Below are 20,329 nucleotides of genomic sequence, written 5' to 3' on the forward strand. Positions count from 1 at the left end.
CCAAATGTCCATATGCCGACCGAGATAGGTTATCACCGGTTAGGGACGCCAATGCCTCCGAGGAGTCTGATTGCACTATTATAGGAACATCACTGTATTGAGCCGCCAGAGCCATACCTTGCATCAGTGCATGCAACTCAGCCTCTAGTGCGTCGTTGCAATTAAATAGGCAGCGATACGCAGCAAAAACCACAGTTCCATCATGTCTCCTCAAGATCATGCCAGCTGCCGCCGAGCCATCCACCGAAGAAAAGGTCCCATCAACAGATAGTGCAACCCGATTTGTCGGCGGTGGTGACCATGGAAGCGCGCTATAAACCACTACAACATGAGTAGCTGAGCCGTCCTCCATTAGCGGCATCTCCTGGACAGATTAAGTGAACACATATAACTCTGGAGATAATCAGCAGAGACAGAAGTAGACAACACATTCTTGCCATGCGCCAAGTCAGATCGTAGCGACCAAATCCTCCAAATTAACATAATCATACGATCACGCTTATCTTGACGACAGTTTGCAAGAACATTTGCTAACGAATCCTTCCCTGTATCAGTTAAAGAATTTTGACCAGGGAGTGTCCAGACCATACGCATGTGATCCCAAAGTACAGATGAAAACGGAGCAGAAACGAACGGAACTGAGTGCTACCACATTTGTTTTCATATATTTTTGCAGAAGCAGAAATGAATACATGCGTATGGTCTGTGAATATGGAAACATATACTACTGGAAACGCACACGGAGCAAATACAAAGCGGACACGGAAACAGAAGCAAGTGTTGACCGAAACTTAGAAACCCATTGAATCATAGAGAAATACACACAAAAGCAAACAAATTTAATGAAGTGTTAACATGGCTATAGGGTCATGCTGAGTACATGTGTGGCAGTAGAAGTTGGGCCTCAAATGATCCATTCTACTCATTGTGTCATTGCATGTAGTTTGGTGCTTGAACTACAAAGCAGCCATAGGTTTTCACGCCTGTTCCACCGGAAAACACCATTCCGCTTTTGTTTCTGTTTTCGCATAAAAAATTCCATTTTCACTTTTGTTTTGCAAATTTCCGTCTTCTTTTTCATATTTCCTCTCCGTTTTCATTTTTCCTCCGGAAAAGCGGAAAGTTTCCACTACATTTTCATCCCTATCCCAAAGCATGCATGCGTGATCGCATGTGATCAATGCATGAAATGTAGTTTCTTTTTCCTTTCCACATAAGGGACACGTATCATGTCTTGATAAGTGCCTACAGTTCTTGCACTCATTAGTAGCTAGAGCACCAGATGCGACCTTTCAGGCCAATATACGCATTTTCAAAGGTACCTTGAAACCCCAAATAGATTGCCAGATGGGTCGTCCACCACTAGGAATAGTACTTGATGCCCCACCCGCCACCAGACTATTATGTTCAGTGGTAGCTAGCCGATATGCACTTCGGACCGAGAAACATCCGGACTTCTCCGGGAACCATGCAAGAAAATCTTGTCTATTCCTTGGCGACGTCCTAATTTTCAGTTTCATTAACATCCATGTCCCAGTACGATATACATGGACGTTGACAAAACTATTTTGTGAAGCAGTGAATCTAACACCAGTACGATGGAGAGAGTTGTTTTTGGGTAGGCTTTACTCTCCTCTGTCTAGTGCTTCAGACTTTGCTTTTATTTTCAAACGCGATGGACGTGTCTTTTGGAACTCTGTATCTTTGTTAGGGCTTGTCCCGCCTTCGCTTTTTTGTTTCTCTTGTTAGGGCTTGTTGAGCTGTGCCCTCAGCTGCACCTATTTGTACTCTATGTTCGTGTGACTGTGTGGGTGTGTGGGTGAACTCTTGTGTACCGTTTGGCTCTGATGGTTTGCTTTATTTATAAAATGGGGCGAAAGCCTTTTTTGATAACTCTGTATCTTTGGTTTGGTTCTAGTAAATGGAACCGGGGGGCGTTGGCCCTCCTGATAGTCTTAAAACATGAGTGAACCCCAAAAGTCCCCGATCTGCCCACAATCATACAGTGTTATTGATTCACTGCTTCACAAGGGATGCCTCGGGTATCACATAATGCACGGAGAAATCAATTCAAACATGTGGCACCCATTGGGGATCCAATGTGTACATCCAACAAAATATGTTCTTGCGTGTATGAATTTGGATAAAGTCCGTGTGTTGCTGTTCTTCACATATTTGAACAGAAATCTTCTTAGAATTACAAGAGCTTGCGGTCTTATTCATGTTTTATGGTGCAGAGAGATGTTTCTTCCCTTGAAGCCTCGTTTGACTACCACATTACTAGTACTCGTTTGGTGGACAAGCACATGGGTCTCCCTCCAGCAGGTGATACAGTTTTTTTTAATTGTTTCATGCTTTGTTTTTACCATTTTGGCAAAGTTTTGGCATTAATTTTATTATTTTTCTAGACTAACCATTAACCCAGTTCTCAGTGTCGTTTGATGTTTTCTGCATGTTTTTGGACTTTCAGAAAAACCGATTTTATGGAGCTCCAAAAATCACAAAAAAATTGCAGAAATTATTTTTCACCGGGAAGCTTCCAGAGGGCCTAGACCCACATGAGTGGGTCCCACAACCATAATTGAAGTTCTAGGATTGAAGCTTCATGCAAAAAAAAAATAACTATTCCTTCCGTTTCAAAATAATTGAAGTTTTAGGATTGTCCATATGAAATATATTTTTATATTATATATATTTGATATCGTAGATCTTTGTGGAATTTTCTATACACTTAGTCAAACTTAAAAAAAATGACTTAGAAAATACTAAAGCTTCAATTATTTTGAAACAGCTGGCGTGCTAAAAATGATATGATTTTTCTCTCTCAAAATTACCTGATAAACAAGGTCGGTATCCTTATCTTGATGAAATATAAGAACACCCTGCTCTTTTTACAAGGTTTGGTCAAACAAAATTCTAACTACAACTACCCCGACATGCAAGACTTATTATCTTCCATGACCTCTCTTAGCCACTCAGATTTTACAGAGGGGCATAATTTTGCAGTCAGTTTTTTTTTCCTTTGAAAATTTAGAGTCAGGTTCTTGTATACAGCTATATATTTTAAGGGATTCTTTTTTTGAAAGTTACTGCATAGCACGTCGCTGTCTAAAGATTGTTTTGCATTGGATCTGGTCCCTTCATTCAAAATTCAAGGGATGTGATTTGCTCGAGGTGCCCGGCCATTGCTCGGGTGCCATCTGCCATTTCCGTGGGAGGTGCAGTCCGCGCTGCAGCTTTTGGCTCATCCTTGGTCTACACGTGTGACGTGTCACCCCTACATTGGCTCGCTGCATCCACCCTCGCAAGGAAATCTCTCACCCGCTACTCGCCTACCCTCTCCCGAGAACAAGTAGTCTGGGTGGACCAGGTCGGCTCCGGTGCACCAACACCGGGCTCATCCAGTCCACCACGCCGTCGGCAGCGTCCCCAAATTTCACGAGGCAAACCAAAGCGGCAGGCTGAAATTGGAGGGGCAAACCCCTCCAACCGCGGCGCAGGGTTCTCCGTCTCGTCGCCGCCGCCTCCGGGAAGCTTCCACCCCGCCGGGACTGGGCCATGGAGGCGCCGTTTGTCTACCTCCGCCCCACCGTCGAGGACGACGGCACCGGTGCGTCCAGCCTTCGCTTCCCGACCCTCTCGATTTGCTCCCAAGTTCGTTCCCCTCTCTCTGAGTTCTGACCCCTGGCTGCGTTTTCTAACGGCGATCGCGCGCGCGCGTGTGCAGGTGAGCAGGCTCTCATGAAGGCCGCCCTCGACGGCAACCTCGGCCGCCTCAAACGTACTACTACTCTACTCTTCTCCGCTTTGATTCTAGTCTAGCGACCGACGCTTGCTTAGTTATGTCATGCGTGTGCTGTGTCCGCAGAGTTGAAGGGGCAAAGCAGAGTTGAGGGGACCAAAAGGACAAATTCTGCTTAAACTTTGATAATCTTCAAAAATTTAGCTTAACAACTAATGATGAAGCTCCACTACTGATGCTCTGCTTTTCTTGATTTGGTCAGATTTTCGCTTGATTTGTTGGTAATTTTAGAACATGGGCATTGGGTTAGCACAGATGGCCTTCTATCTAGTAAAAAGAAACGGATAGATTTGCGTCAGAAGCACTGAATCGGCCGCCTGTATGACCTTGTCTTTTTTTAAGGATAAGTATGACGTTGTTTCTGACTCCATTTGGTTGTGTCTGTCAGTTATTTGGAGTAGTTACAGTGTGCGTTGCCCGAGAAATGCTACGCTTACGCCCTAATTCCTACTGAATACAGTTACGGGCTGAGCTGCGAAACATTGATTGGAAATCAGGAGGGGATGGGACCCGCACTGAAAATCAGGGGTGGGAAGAGATTGGTGGAGAAGAGTCCGTAGGTGATTTCTGTGTCATGTTGTCCGTAAGTGTAGAGTTATTGTGCGTTGCCCTCCAGAGTTTCAGTATAGTTTGCTGAAGTTGTCGTACAAAAATATTCTGTACTTCTCTTAATGTTTTACTCACAAGACTTTCCTATCTTATACCTTTGTCAAAGGTTTTCTCATACTCAATCAAAAATATTTTTCCTAGTGACAGCCATGGGCCATGGCATGTAATTTTAGGACCGATCACCATGCTCACATAATTAGATACCGTAGTTAAAATAAACTGGTCTGATCAGTCTCTTGATGATGTGACAATTAAAGATGATGCGCTCCAATCGTGCATTGCATCCTAATTTGCAGTGTAGTGTGTCTTATCAAGTATTTTCACCGCATGACTCTGTCCAGCAATGTGATAGATTGGTCCCTTTGATTTCCAGAGGCTCTTGTGCATTCAACATGTTTGCTTCTTTTCTTTTGGTTTTATAACTTGTTAATTTGTCTACTCACTTCTATAATCCGATCGTGTTTACTTTTGTGAAAGGTATTGTAAAGAAACTTACCAAAAGAAATGGCGACCTGTCGGCCATTTTTTCTATCAACACGAACGGATGTAATGTGTTGCATCTCGCAGCATGCGAAGGCCATTTGGAGGTTTGCAGGTACCTAGTGGAGGAGCTTGGAGGAGATGTAAATGCTCCTGGGGGTGGAGATGTAGCTGAAGGTCTTTCTCTATCCCTTTCTCCATTTAAAAAATTGGTGGCTACCATGTCAATGTTTGCCAGTATGATATCTACGGTTGCACTGACGTGTGCTTTTTGTTACAGGTGCGACTCCATTTATGTTGTCTGCTCAGTCTGGTCATGTTTCTACTGTCAAGTATTTTCTTGATCATGGTGGTGATCTCGTGAAAGGACTTAACAAAGGACGGACAGTTCTCCACCATGCTGTGTGTATAGGTACTCCCCCTGTCACACACCCTCACACTTAATTTCTGCAATCTGGTCATTGTACTTGTAATTATTTACTCTACTGCACTCGTTTGTTCAATGCTTGTGCCCACGCGACTTACAGAATCATTCCATTCACCACAGGATGCTGCAAGGTGACAGAGTTCCTCCTGTCAAAAGGAGTGCCTGTTGACATAGACTGTGGCCATGGAACACCACTCTATATGGCTGCTATAAATGAGCAGGATAAGACAGTGAAGATTTTGTTGGACCACCATGCAAATGTATATGGCCTCCACTATTTCTTATTTCTCTTGATTACGGCTAATTTGGACAGATAATTTTTTGTTCGTGAACTAGTTATATGACGTGGACAAAATGTCTTAACCTGGGTATGTTTTCGTTGCTTTGGTTGATGCATACTTGGATATTGTAGTACAAAATCATTTTTTAGGGACACTCAATGGAGATTGAAGTGTGATTGATTTAATGGACAAATCCATTCGAATCCTCAAACTAATCAAGCGTGATAGGTCAGGATTACGATTGAATGATCCACTGACTATCTGATCCCCTGAACCACCAGACACACCAGTCGATTATAAGATGACATGCTTTTTAATTATCATATATTTGTTCATCTCAAAAGTAACTATTGAATTTATCATGCCACCTTTGTTTATTATCTTATATTAATAAGACAATACCATGCTTTCAGCCTAGCATCATTATCAGCGGTGCTAACAGTCCCCTTATGAGTGCTCTTGTTTACCGTTCATTGAAGTGCATGAAGCTACTCATTAAGGTGAGTATTCTGTGGACTACTTTTCCATGATATGTTGTGATTTTGCTTACTCTACCATCTCTGCATGCTTATATGTTGATGTACATGGAGATATCACCATGAACATTTGATTGCGCAATCCATTTCACAGGCTGGTGCTCTTATTATAATGTAGGGACCTGTTTAGCGATTGGTTTAGGTTACTTAGTGTCATTGACTATGCTTATGGGAATCACACTTGTGTGTATTAAAGTTGTTCATTCTGGCCTTCTGGGAGTCTTTATAATTAATAAAAGACCTATGAGGGCTCCTCTTGAGATATTAATTTGCCTCACGGGGATCGAACTCTGGTGGGCGGGTCACTCACCGCACATCCACCACTGGGATGCAGCCCGATTCTGAATGGTTACATCAACAGGCGTAACATTTTCTGTTGATCATTCCTATGAAGTAACATGCCTATTCTTGTTATTCTAAAAAGGGTTATGTATCCAATAAGTACCCATTTATCAATATTTTTTCCTTTTTGGAAGGTCATATCGGTGCTTAATTTAACAGTCGATGAGATACTGAGATCTCATTATGTACTATTCTGGGTAGCACTAGAATAAATTGATATTTCTTAGCTTATTGATGTTCTTTGTCCCGTTGGCATTCTGTTTTCACTCTTTTAAGCTACTTATATCAATGCCACCATCACTCAACGGACCAACTAAAAAGAATTCATGTCTGCAGCTACTATTTTTGTCTATACTAGCACAATGCCCGTGCGTTGCTATGGAACCATAAAAAGACGATGAGATACTACTGGCCTAGGAGATCATCAAAAGATGATGGTGTCTCACTGCTACTGCATGGTTTATTATTAAAAAGAGAACGCAAATAGAACGAAATGTCATGTTGTAGTCATTGATGATTTTTAAGCGACCATTGTAGGTTCTTTGCAAGAGTTACAATGAGGTAACAATTTAAATTTAGGACAATGGGCATGAGTAATTTGAACGCATAAGGTCGTGGATTTGGTAGGAGGACAACGTCTATGACCACGTTGAAATTGCAATGTGTGATGTCTTCTGCTATGCTATAGAACATGAAGAATTTGTTGGGCAGAGAAATTGAAATCAAGAACATGATTTGAATTGGAGTCATATGCATTTATAATCTATGTTTTTATGAGAGTGTTGTTCTCATATTGCGGTAGCAGTGTATTTGTTTATTTGGGTACGTCTTTCACCGAGTAGAAGTAATATTTGTTTATTATATCTTTTGGAAGGTTGCTAGTCTCACATGTGGGTAGAAGTGCATTGTTTATTTGTATGGTCCCACGTGTGAGATCACCACCAACTCCAACCTTTATAAGTAGGAATGATATTATGGGCACTGATTCCTACATAAAAACTGTTGTGGTGTCTCAGCCTCAACTTTTTCTGAAATGCCTCTCTTGGAAACCTTGTGGGCTAGCAGTTTGAGTTGCTAAGCAAACTTGTGAATGCTTGCTGAGTAAATCCTTGTTGAAGCACCTGATAAAAATATTACGCAGATCCTGGTTCTTTCTCATGATGTTATTATTTTCTATGTCGGCTGTACATCACGTAATGTTCATGTTCTTTTGCTATTATTCTAAACAGTTGACGGAGTTGATGAGATAATGAAATAGCAGTATGTACCATTCTGGGTATCAGTATTTCTCCAATGTACTCATGCAATAACAACTGAAATAAATTGACATTTTTAGCTTAACTGATATGGTTCTTCATCCTAATTCGTGTTGTTAAAACATTTGATAATTACTGTGACTCTGGTTCTTTCTGACAATATTATAATTTTCTTCATTGATTATACGTTATGTAATGATCAGGTTCTTCTGTTATAATCTCTATGGTTTTCTTCTTGAATGGAGCCGTTAATTGTTTGACAAAATGTTATTTTTCCTTTTGTTGTCCAGTTGGGTAGGTTGCCAGTAGAGCTTGCTGCGATACGCGATTGCATGGAAGAGGTTGAAATGTTGTTTCCTGTGACTTCTCCAATTCCAAATGTCCCAAACTGGAGTATTGAAGGAGTAATTTCTCATGCAAAAATTGAAGAAAAGAAGCCAATTGTATGTTATTTTCTGTTCTTATGCTGCCTGCGCACTGAATATTATTTGAAAGCTAATCCATCATATTTTTGTGCTACATTATTCAATTTGTACATTAGTGTTGTTGTAAGCTATGATTACTTTATGCATTGCACTTCAAGAGAAAATCATTAAAAAAAATAAGTTGTTGGTACTGACTATCTGAGAACAAACCAAAGTTAAAAAATGCGCTATGCATTAATTGTGCGTTTTACCAGTGCCTTGCGTTATTCTGACCAAAGTGCATGCTTAAGCACAATTATGGCACATTAAGCGTTAGGTGTTTTGCTATCGCCTAGAGCCTAGGCGCGCCTTTTTGAACTATGGAACAAACTACCAACTTTAATCTAACAACAGGGCTGCTCACCAATAGACATCATGAACCATATTTATTGTCCACTATCAATTTGGTAACAGAACATAATATGAAAAACTCTGGATGGTAATGAGTAGCAAATCCTAACAAAATCTGGTTTTCGTGATGGATAATTAGTACTCCCTCTGTAAACTAATATGAGACCTTTTAGATCACTACTTTAGTGATCTAAAAGGTCTCATATTAGTTTACAGAGGGAGTACAAATCATTGAGTAAAAGAGTCCTTTGGTTCCTAGGTTGAAAAGTACAAACAACTTACACGGTTACACCTGATAAGATCGACTCCTAAGATAAGGCATCTGCTGTACTGATATTTACATGTAGATTCTACTCTGGTTATATTTATGTGAACTGTTGTAAACTTAATTATCTCCGTGTCGAGTATTAAGAAAATCTGTAATGCTGTAGAATAGTTAAATGCTTGCTGGTACAGGAATGCTTGGACTAGGCTCATAATCATGAATCTCATACCACAGTTGTGAAGTCACCAGCATCATGTTCAGGGTGTGTTGTATTCATTAGTATCTTGGTAAAAATGTCAAAGAGTAGTATATTTTAGAAGTTTTCAACATATTTTAGTAACTGACATACTAGTTCTATGTTGCACTCGTTTATCTTATGGCTAGTTGTTGCCTGGGCAAGTTCTGTATTTGATGTATATATTTAATGTGAAGAGAGGTCGGGGTAGTCCAAACTTGACATGGGAGGGGTCCGTAAAAAGAGATCTGAAGGACTGGAATATCACCAATGAATTAACTATGGACAGGGGTGCATGGAAGTTAGCCATCCACGTGCCAGAACCATGAGTTTCACCTCTAGCCTGCCCTGACTTGTTTGGGACTAAAGGCTTTGTTGTTGTGTTATTATCCCATGACGTACCTAACTAACAAGGACATAATGATTTCAACTTGATTGTTTTCGTGAAAGAAGAAACACCTTGATCTCCGCCGATGTTCCCTACTAGAATGCTTCCTACTAGAATGCTTGCCATCTAGGTAGACTGACATTGTGTTATTATCCCATGTTTCCTACTAGAATGCTTGCCATCTAGGTAGACTGACATTGTTCTAACTTTAGTGACAACACTCGATGGTAAATTAAAGGCCACCGATATACAAACTAAGAAGAATGTTGAACACAAAGTTGCTGCATGTTTTTTTGGTAAAAAAATCATACTAAATGATGATTATTCCAAAATTCAAAATATTCAGTTCATGTTCCATTTATTTGTTATCTAGGAGCAACGGCACCTTGAAAGAAGAAAAAGTTTGTTCAAGTCACATGCTGATAAGGCATTCAAGCAGAAGGACTATAAGATGGCAACAAAGTTCTATGATTTGGTACACCTCTTGCATTATGTTTATAATACAGGGAACCAGTTGAAGATATCTAACTCCTTTCCTAATATTAAATATGAAACTTTGATTGGCAAAAATAATTAATATTCCCTCTAATTCCTGAAAAAATTGATGTTTTGTACATTGACATGGTCTTTTTTTAGGGGATGCATTGACATGGTCTTTTTTTAGGGGATGCATTGACATGGTCTTGAAAATAAAATTTTGATTACTAATTCTGTTGCGATGGTATGTACAACTGCCTTAAAAATTATAATATTCTGACAATACTTCTCTACACAAATCTATGCACATGATTTTCAACCCAATTTGAATATTTTAAACAGTATTGTTGGTCAAAGTTTTTTTAATGGTGTTCATCAAAGTTTGACACAGGACGTCCCTTTTTTGTGTACTGGAAGGAGTAACTATCAGTGGGACTGGGACACAATGATTTCATGAGAGAACCATCTATTTGATTATAGATCAACTAAAATTATGATGATCTAACCAAGGGCAATACAAAATGGTTATGATCTGAAGCCAGTATATTGAGAATGTGCTAAAATACATGCATCTTACAATTTGGGGCAGATTGAAAGAAGATTCCATCATCAAACTTCGCTGTTGTCTTACATCCCCATAATCAGTAAGAAGTTCACGATAGTGTATCAAATGATTTAGCTCTATCCAGATTGATCGTACAACAAGCCAATCTGTCTAGTAAGAGAATGTGTTCCATCTTCTGTGGTATTAATGTCTTACTGAGTGAGTAGTAATTTTAGACAGTTTCTAGCTGTTAGCATGTGTGAAGCCCATAACGACCATTAAAATAAAACTTTTGCATGTTATCGTTTTAAGTTGAGAATAATATTTGCATGACCTCTTATTTTGAGTGTAGGCAATAGAGCATGCAGAGAGTGCAACACTGTATGCAAACAGGAGTCTTTGTAAACTGCTCATGGATGATGGTGAAGGTGCTTTGTCAGATGCTCTCATGTGCAGAATGCTGCGACCTGATTGGGCAAAAGCTTGCTACCATCAAGGTGCAGCTCACATGCTACTCAAGGTACGTCTAGCTTGCCAGTGTGTTCACGGCTGACCTACTCCCTCCGTTCACAAATATAAGATGTTTTGGATATTTCAACATGTATTACATACTGACTGAAATGAGTAAACAAACACACTAAAACATGTCTATATACATCCGATTCAGAAAAAAATTAGAACATCTTATATTTATGAACGGAGGGAGTATTTCATAATTCATATTGATATTGCAGTTTGGTCACGCTCTTTGATTTGCTCTGCACCCAGGAGTATAAACAAGCCTGTGATGCTCTCTTGGACGCACAAAATTTGGATCCTGGGAATGCCGAAATCGAGGGTGAACTACGGTAAGCCCACTTTCTTACATTGCTTATCTCTTTTGAGTGTCTTCCGAGTGCTAGTATGGTTTTAGGTTGGGAAAATACTTCTACTGTTGTGAGAAGCAGTTATGTGCTACTGGTGCAATTCTTTCCATGTTTTTTTTACTTTGGTAAACTCTGCTTCTGCTTCTCATCTCTTAAACAGTGATGATGAGAAGCTCTTTTGTGAAGTGCCATCAGTAATTTTTAGGGACCTATGGTGTTATCCCCAGAAAGAGGAATCATATAGTTTTTTTTTCAGAACAGATAATCATGTAGTTATTGGCTGCATGTTGAGGACCTTTTTAGCTGACGTTTCATGAATTCATGCAGGAAGGCTAGGGAACTCATGAAGAACCCTCCGGGCAAAGGCGAGCAGTGAGACACCGACTCCGGGGATGCAACATGTGTCAGTTTTCACTAAACTAGAGCAAGCAGGACCTTCCAATCCTTATGTTCTGCTAGGAACCAAAACTCTCATTCATGTGGAGCTACGTCTTCAGACTCCTTTTTTTTTTCCGGGAAAACGCAAGAAGGGCTTGCATTTCATTGCTTTGGAAAGGAAGGAAGTCTCGGTTACAATCCTCCTAGGAGGGAATTACAGTGCCTGGGGGCACATCAGTGCACGTCCCAGGTTTGCGGCAAGATGGCACGAAGCCCTAGGGCGCCGGCTCTGGCCCAAAGGGCGGCCTCATCTTTGATCTTCGTGAGCAGGTCGGACGTCGAGGGTTGACCTCTGTTGAAGACGCAATCGTTGTATGCCGATCGTGCCGTGTATGTCCCGTGCCCATTGGTTGGCCTGGAGTCCATCGGCAACGGTCCTGAGCTTGCGGCGGCGCTTGGGAATGCAGGCGTAGAGGAGCGGCGCAATCTCGCAAACAGAACGCCCGCCAATCCATCGATCTTCCCAGAATAGAGCCTCCGTGCCGTTCCCGAGTTGCATGGTGGTAGATGCGAAGAAGAAGGCACGCTCCTCGGCGGTGAACTGCAGGTCGAGGCCGGCCCATGCTCTGGTGCTGTCCGTGCGGCTGAACCACAACCAGCGGGTGCGGAGCGCGAGGCTGGTACGGCCAAGGTCGCGCACGCCGAGGCCACCGAGCGGGAGCGGCCTAGCGACGCGTTGCCAGTTGACATGGCAGTGGCCTCCGTTTGCCTCCGCGCGTCCAGCCCACAAGAAGCCTCGCTGAATTTTCTCGAGTGCCCGGATGGTCTTCTTGGGGGGCGCAAGAGCAAGTAGCTGGTGAATCGGGATTGCGCTGAGGATGGCCTTGACGAACGCGAGGCGGCCGACTTTGTTCATGAGATGCGCCTTCCAGGTGGGTAGCATGCCGGCCGTTTTGTCGACGACGGGCTGTAGCTGTGCGGCCGTGGGGCGATGCAGAGTTAGGGGGATGCCCAAATATGTGATCGGGAACTCGGCGAGGGGGCAGCCCAGCAGGTTGACCGCGGGCGCGATGTCGTCAGCGGCGCATTGGATCAAGGTGGCGGAGCTTTTGGCGTAGTTGACGAGGAGGCCTGAAGCTCGGCCGAAGAGGAGCAGGATGCTCTTGACGGCCGTGATGTCGCCGACGGTGGGATGGCAGAATAGGATCACGTCGTCGACGTAGAGGGAGACCGAGGAGACCGGGCGCCGGGGGTGCAGCCGCTGTAGGACGCCCAGCTCCGTGGCACGGCGGAGGAGGCGACCGAGCGTGTCCACGGCGAGGACGAACAGCTGCGGGGACACGAGATTGCCTTGGCGGAGGCCACATCGGTGCCAGATGGGGGGGGGGGGGGGGGTTCTCCGTTGATGAGCACCTTTGTGCTGGCCGAGGAGAGTAGGATGGCGATCCACTCCAGGAAGCGGTGGCCAAAGCCGTACTGTTGGAGGACCTCGAATAAGAATGGCCAGCTGATGGTGTCGAAGGCACAAGCCAGGTCCAGCTTTAGGGCTGATGGACCTCGAATAACACGGCTTGTATGAATCAGTCTTGTCTGGCCCGTGGATCTTACTGGCCGTATTCAGTTCCTTTACTTTTGGCTAGATTTATTATATTCATGTGCCAGGTTCTTCTAGAAGTACATATTTTCTGGGGTGATTTTGATATCTAGTAGTTCTTGCACATTCAGTTGAATATGAGCATTTCATATAAATATTATTATGTGTTCAATTCTGGCAATGACGGCAGAACTGGGAATTGCAGAATGCTCGAACCCTAGCCACAACCAGGCTTATATAAGTATTCATTAAACGGGGTGGTTGGCGGTAAACTTAACTATACTAGTAGAGTTATGAAAGTAAGCACCAGCATTCGGGCTGTTGAGTTCCCTTTAACTTGATCTGGGACGAGGTGGACCGTCTGATCTTCTTTCTTTCGATCTATTCATCAAAAGTCATTGTAGTACAAAGCTAGGGGCGATGCTGACAGGGTTGCCTCCTCAGCTCGCGACCTTGGCGCTTTTGTCCATCTCGATCATTCCTTCCGTGATTGATTTTAAACAAAATTAGACCCTGTAAAATTCAAGTAAACAATTTTGCATTTGTGTTATTTTACTGCACGAAACACATGCCTTAATTTCATCTTTTTACCTGTTGCAGTCGATGATAATAATGATGCAGCTGACGACGATGTGGGTTGACAAGGGCAGCGATACACCAGCGCACGGCTGTGTGGCTTAGAGCTGGTCCGGATGTTGTTATGGCACTGAGCAATGCTGAAGGTAATGAACCCTCTTGATCAATGAAATTTATCCTTCCCGCAAATGAAAAAAGGACAACGATACAATGAGCTGAGATGCGTTTACAAAGGGAGAAAACATGCTTCGGCTGCATTTTGTCTGTTGTCTCGGTTGCATTGTGTGTTTCAAATGTACCACGGCCAACTCTTAGAACTGGCAAATGTTTACTCCAAAGCTACATCCTAAACTAGACACACGTTGTGCATTCACGTATCTTCTCTCCTACCAAAAAATATGTAAGGTTCCCTGTTCCACCTTTGGCCGGTTTTTTTTTTTTTTCATCCGGCCAGTGAAGCTCACACACGCACGTTCTTCTCGAGCCGCCTCCTCCCATGCACGCACGTATGCCGCCCTATCCCCTGGAGGAAGACCTCCATGCCGCCGCATGCTAAGTTCAACGGACTGCTCTCTCACTCTCCACCTTTCGGTAACAGCAGCAGCAGTGGAGCGTGCACCCAACACATACACTTCTGCAACTCATGACTTTGTCGAGTGCTTGAGACACTCGGTGAAGCCCATGAAAAGCTCGACAATGAATTCTTCTCAGCAAACAGCATACGAAGTACACCCTTCAGGCAAACAAAACTTTGCCGTGTCTGTCGGGAACTTGGCAAACAGGTCGCCAAGAACCAAAGGGAACTCTCGGCAGCAAAAAAGTGACTTGACGGTACTCGGACGAAGACGGCGCTTGCCATGTGGCACACCCTTTGTTGGGAGTCAAAGCAATAAACTCAACAAACATGAACTCCCAGGAGGACGACATGTGGCAACACGTCTGACAACAGGTCCCATGGTGTGCCTTTATGCTGAGAGCTTGCGGCATGACATTCGGCAAACTCCAATGAATAGGAGGGAGCCACGTGGCCATGTGTCTGATAACGAGACCCGCAACGTATGCGGAGAGCCTGTCGATGTCAAGTACTGTGTTGATGGCGAACCAAGAAGCGATGCCAAGTGCCGCCTCTTGCTGAGAGCCTTTGTTCTCGGCCACAGAAGGATCTTTGCCGACACACCAAAGTTTGTCGTGTCGTTTTGGTTTGCTAACTGTTCCTCTCGGCGAACCTCCGAGCAGGGGCGCCCAGTTCATGCCACATGTTCTTTTTCTGAGAGCCTGTATTCTACTCTCGGGTAGCTGGCCAAATTGCACCAGTTCAGTCACCTTTGTCGAGAGGTATACTTGGCATCGTTATCTTTTTTGAGTGGTGCCCTCGGCAAATTTGTTTCTAGTATTTCTTTAATTCGGTTGCTAATCATCCCTGCAACAAATCATATAGAGCAATAGTATTTCACATATTATAGCAATTATATCACATCCCACATATCACAAAAGGTGCAACATCATAGCCAAGTCACCATTCCACGACACAGAGGCAATATATGTTCTCACGCACACAAGCACAAGTTCTCAAGCACACACACATGGAAGAGTACAAGCATATGAAGTCAACAAGCAAGAAGTTCATCAACATAACTTGAAGTTCACATGATTTTGGATATCAGAGTGGCAACATCGGGAGCCACCATTTGGCTTTGCTTGCCCAACTCCAAGTGCAACTACCGGCACATTGTTCGATGCTTATGATGAATTGAACTATAAGCATTTGGGACAATAAGATGAATACATATGGTAAGGACGAAAATGGTAATAGAAAGGTTCAAACAAAACTCACAACGTTCAAGTCTTGCACTAGTTTGCCCTGGATAGCACAAAGATTTTCCACCATCACTTGTAACAACTTCATTTGTACATTTTGTGCCTCCATCCTAGCCCGGTCTTCATCTCGTTCTCTCCAAGCCTCCTCTCGCATTTTCCTTTCTTCAAGTCAAGTCTGCAATATGTCAATGCAATGTCATCACTGTTGAAATGCAAACATGCAAGACCATGAAGGATCAATGAAGAAGACCTGACCTGAATTTTCTCAAACATGACCATGGAATGTTGTATGCAAGGCTCTATGATAGGACTAGAGCTAGTACTCATAGCTCGGATCATGGAGAGTTTGGGAAGCTGGAGGTTATGATGAAAGCAACGTAAACTCCCATCCGGCCACCCGGCCTACCCCCCTCCCGCGCACGACAGTAGCCACCTTAGGGCCAAAGTCCCCCACGTGGGGATCAACCTGGTCCTCGTACATCTCCTTGTATTGGAGTCCCCTTTAACCGGGCATTAGGGATGATCCAGTCATTCTCCAGGGGAGGGGGGGGGGGTCCTTGTCCTTTTTGGTACGTTTCGAGCTCCATGCCGTAAAGTAAGAGATTATGCTGCTATTAGCTATTTTCTGTAAAAGAAAGCGGTCAAAACAATGAAGGGCGCACTCACGCATGAAGTAGATCTTGATGAAAAGAAATGAGGGCCGAGTCGCTATTACCTCGTGTTCAACCTGGCATGTTGGATCTGTCCACTTTTCGATAATCTTATCCTAGCACAGAAATTGGTTGGCACATCACCGAGGAACCACCTAAGTAAAGAAAAAGCATCTAGGAAAGGAAGCTAAGTTGCGGCCATGTAGGGAATAATATGCAACTGTCACTTGCCTTGAAGTATTTGTCATGTGAAAGATGCTTCTTTCGAGCATCCTTTTTTTCAATCCCGAGTTTGAGATATTCCTCTTCATGCTTGACCACTAATCGGACGTGCTCCTCATAGTGCATGCTGTGGACAAGTTTCTTGGCAATGTTCCTCATGACCACATTTGCGCGATCCTACTCACCCTCAAGGCGAGTAAAGAAATCCTACAATCATGCATACATGCGCGAAGGGTAAAATCACGATTATAACAATTTTAAAACTTTTGGTGTTGACATTGCGGTGTTTCAAAGGGACTTAACCACCCATATGGCGGCGCTGGTGTAAACCCTCTTTCTTTTGTCCGGGAAATCTGGAGCATGTTTATAGTGCTCCCATGACCTAGTTGGCTTTATGGCATCGTTCAGAAAAGTGACAAGGCTAAGGTAAATTATCCTACATAGACCCCAAATGATGTCAATCGGCACACGTGGCGGACACGTCTCACCGACATGTGTGAGGCTCGTGCACAATGGGAAGCTATATGTGATGAAATATTCAAGGTACATCATGTCGCTTGAAGCTACGTCAGTATTTCCCCAAAGAGGAAGGGATGATGCAGCACAGCGGCGGTAGGTATTTCCCTCAGATATGAAACCAAGGTTATCGAACCAAGCAACACAACGTAAACAATCCTTGCACACAAATAACAACACCTCACAACCCGACGTGTTAAAGGGGTTGTCAATCCCTTTCGGGTAACGGCGCCAGAAATTGGCGCGGAGCCGGGAGAAAGTTGTAATAGATTGAATAAATAGATCACAAATAAAATAAAGTGCAGCAAAGTATTTTTGTATTTTTGGTTTAATAGATCTGAATAAAAAGTGCAAATAAAATAGATTGCAAAGCAAATATATGAGAAAGAAGACCCAGGGGCTGTAGGTTTCACTAGTGGCTTCTCTCGAGAAAGATAGCAAACGATGGGTAAACAAATTACTGTTGGGCAATTGATAGAACCTCAAATAATTATGACGATATCCAGGCAATGATCATTACATAGGCATCACGTCCAAGATTAGTAGACCGACTCCTGCCTGCATCTACTACTATTACTCCACACATCGACCGCTATCCAGCATGCATCTAGTGTATTAAGTTCATGAAAAAATAGAGTAATGCAATAAGAACGATGACATGATGTAGACAAGATCTATCTATGTAGAGATAGACCCCATCATTTTATCCTTAGTAGCAGCAATACATACGTGTCGTTTCCCTTTCTGTCAGTAGGATCAAGCACCGTAAGATCGAACCCACTACCGGGCACCTCTTCCCATTGCAAGATAAATAGATCAAGTTGGCCAAACAAAACCCAAATATCGGAGAAGAAATACGAGGCTATAAGAGATCAAAGAAACTCAAATAAATTTCATGGATATAAAAAGATATACTGATCATAAACTCAAAGTTCATCGGATCCCAACAAACACACCGCAAAAAGAGTTACATCATATGGTTCTCCAAGAGACCATTGTATTGAGAATTCAACGAGGGAGAGAAAGCCATCTAGCTAATAACTACGGACCCGAAGGTCTACAAAGAACTACTCACGCATCATCGAAGAGGCACCAATGGAGGTGGTGAACCCCATCCGAGATGGTGTCTAGATTGGATCTGGTGGTTCTGGACTCTGCGGCGGCTGGATGAATATTTCGTCGACTCCCCTAGGGTTCTGGGATTTTTGGGGGTATTTATAGAGCAAAGAGACAGTCTGGGGGCACCCGAGGTGGGCACAACCCACAAGGGCGCGCCTGGGCCTCCTGGCGCGCCCTGGTGAGTTGTCCCCTCCTCGGGACTCCCCCAGGTGCAACCAGGGCCCGTTGTGTTCCTTCTGGCCCATAAAAAAATCATCGTGGAGTTCGTGGCATTTGGACTCCGTCTAATATTGATTTCCTGCGATGTAAAAAACATGGAAAAAACAGCAACTGGCACTTGGCATTATGTCAATAGGTTAGTACCAAAAAATGATATAAAATGACTGTAAAATGATTATAAAACATCCAAGATTGATAATAAAATAGCATGGAACAATAAAAAATTATAGATACGTTGGAGACGTATCAGTACACAAGCTAGTAATTCATAAGAATCGATAGAACCACTTACTTCCTCCGGTTTGAATAATCACGATGTGTTTATGTGCACATGGTCGATGAGGCAGCTTTAAAGGCCTGCACAACCACACTTTCATCGTTGAAGTAGTGCTCCCAGTCGACCCCTTTGCCCGCCATCCCTCCACTTTGTGGTCCTCCGCTCACTCGTGAGGACACATCCTTGAAGGACATATGCCCTAGAGGCAATAATAAAGTTGTTATTTTATATTTCCTTATTCATTATAAAGGTTTATTATTCATGCTAGAATTGTATTGATTGGAACATGTGTGAATACATAAACAAATACCGTGTCCCTAGTGAGCGTCTACTAGACTAGCTCGTTGATCAAAGATGGTTAAGGTTTCCTAACCATGGACATGTGTTGTCATTTGATAACGGGATCACATCATTAGGAGAATGATGTGATGGACAAGACCCATCCGTTAGCTTAGCATAATGATCATTCAGTTTATTGCTATTGCTTTCTTCATGTCAAACACATGTTCCTTTGACTATGAGATTATGCAACTTCCGGATACCGGAGGAATACCTTGTGTGCTATCAAACGTCACAACGTAACTTGGTGATTATAAAGATGTTCTACAGGTATCTCCGAAGGTGTTTATTGAGTTGGCATAGATCAAGATTAGGATTTGTTATTCCGAGTATCGGAGAGGTATCTCTGGGCCCTCTCGATAATACAAAACATAAGAAGCCTTGCAAGCAAAGTGAATAATGAGTTATTTGCAAGATGATGTATTACATAATGAGTAAAGAGACTTGCCGGTAACGATATTGAACTAGGTATAGAGATACCGACGATCGAATCTTAGGCAAGTAACATACCGATGGACAAAGGGAACTATGTATGATGTCATAACGGTTCGACCGATAAAGATCTTCGTGGAATATGTAGGAGCCAATATGGGCATCCAGGTTCCGCTATTGGTTATTGACCGGAGATGTGTCTCAGTCATTTCTACATAGTTCTCGAACCCGTAGGGTCCACACACTTAACGTTCGATGACGATATAGTATTATATGAGTTATGTGATTTGGTGACCGAATGTTGTTCGGAGTCCCGGATGATATCACGTACATGACCAGGAGTCTCGAAATGATCAAGAGGTAAAGATTGATATATAGGACGATGGTATTCGGACACCAGAAGTGTTTCGGGGGTACCGGGTACTTATCGGGTCACTGGAAGTGGTTCCGGGCACCCCCGGCAAAAGATATGGGCCTAATGGGCCAAGAGGGGAAATGCACCAGCCACAAGGGGCTGGTGCGTCCCCATATGGGCCGGCCTAAGGAGGGGAAGGAAAGGGGGAAGGGAAAGGAAAGTGTGGACTAGGATTCGCACTTCCTTCCCTCTCCCCCTCTTTCCTTCTCAATTGGTTAAATATGGCAGGGGGCGCCACTTGGGGAGGACCCCAAGTAGGATTCGGCCTACTTGGGGTGCCTCCTGACAGCCTCCCCTCTTCCTCCCACCTATATATATATATATATGTGTGTGTGTGGGGGGGGGGGCGCCCTAGCACACCCCAGACAATTGTCTAGCCGTGTGCAGCGCCGCCCTCCACCATTTACAACCCCGGTCATCTTTTCTAGTGCTTAGGTGAAGCCCTGCGGAG

The 20,329-nt window shown here is 43.4% G+C and overlaps 1 protein-coding gene across 3 annotated transcripts; it reads left to right on the forward strand.

The window, feature by feature from the left end:
- The first annotated feature begins 3,355 nt into the window (after positions 1-3,355).
- Positions 3,356-14,238, forward strand: LOC123077594 (ankyrin-1). 3 transcript variants are annotated; one of them, XM_044499885.1, is made up of 12 exons: positions 3,358-3,610; positions 3,728-3,781; positions 4,889-5,068; positions 5,172-5,303; positions 5,439-5,578; positions 6,013-6,099; positions 8,024-8,176; positions 9,810-9,911; positions 10,810-10,977; positions 11,226-11,305; positions 11,651-11,726; positions 13,896-14,238. In XM_044499885.1, exons 1-11 carry the CDS (start codon positions 3,559-3,561, stop codon positions 11,697-11,699), a joined length of 1,197 nt encoding a protein of 398 aa, XP_044355820.1. In that variant the 5' UTR covers positions 3,358-3,558; the 3' UTR covers positions 11,700-11,726; positions 13,896-14,238. The 3 variants fall into 3 exon arrangements, with proteins under 3 accessions (XP_044355822.1, XP_044355821.1, XP_044355820.1); XM_044499886.1 differs by lacking the exon at positions 13,896-14,238 and having other exon boundaries at positions 3,357-3,610; positions 4,979-5,068; positions 11,651-11,871; XM_044499887.1 differs by lacking the exons at positions 9,810-9,911; positions 13,896-14,238 and having other exon boundaries at positions 3,356-3,610; positions 11,651-11,872.
- The last annotated feature ends 6,091 nt before the right edge of the window (positions 14,239-20,329 follow it).

The sequence above is a fragment of the Triticum aestivum genome, chromosome 3D (assembly GCF_018294505.1).
Source record: "Triticum aestivum cultivar Chinese Spring chromosome 3D, IWGSC CS RefSeq v2.1, whole genome shotgun sequence".
Taxonomy (NCBI): domain Eukaryota; kingdom Viridiplantae; phylum Streptophyta; class Magnoliopsida; order Poales; family Poaceae; genus Triticum; species Triticum aestivum.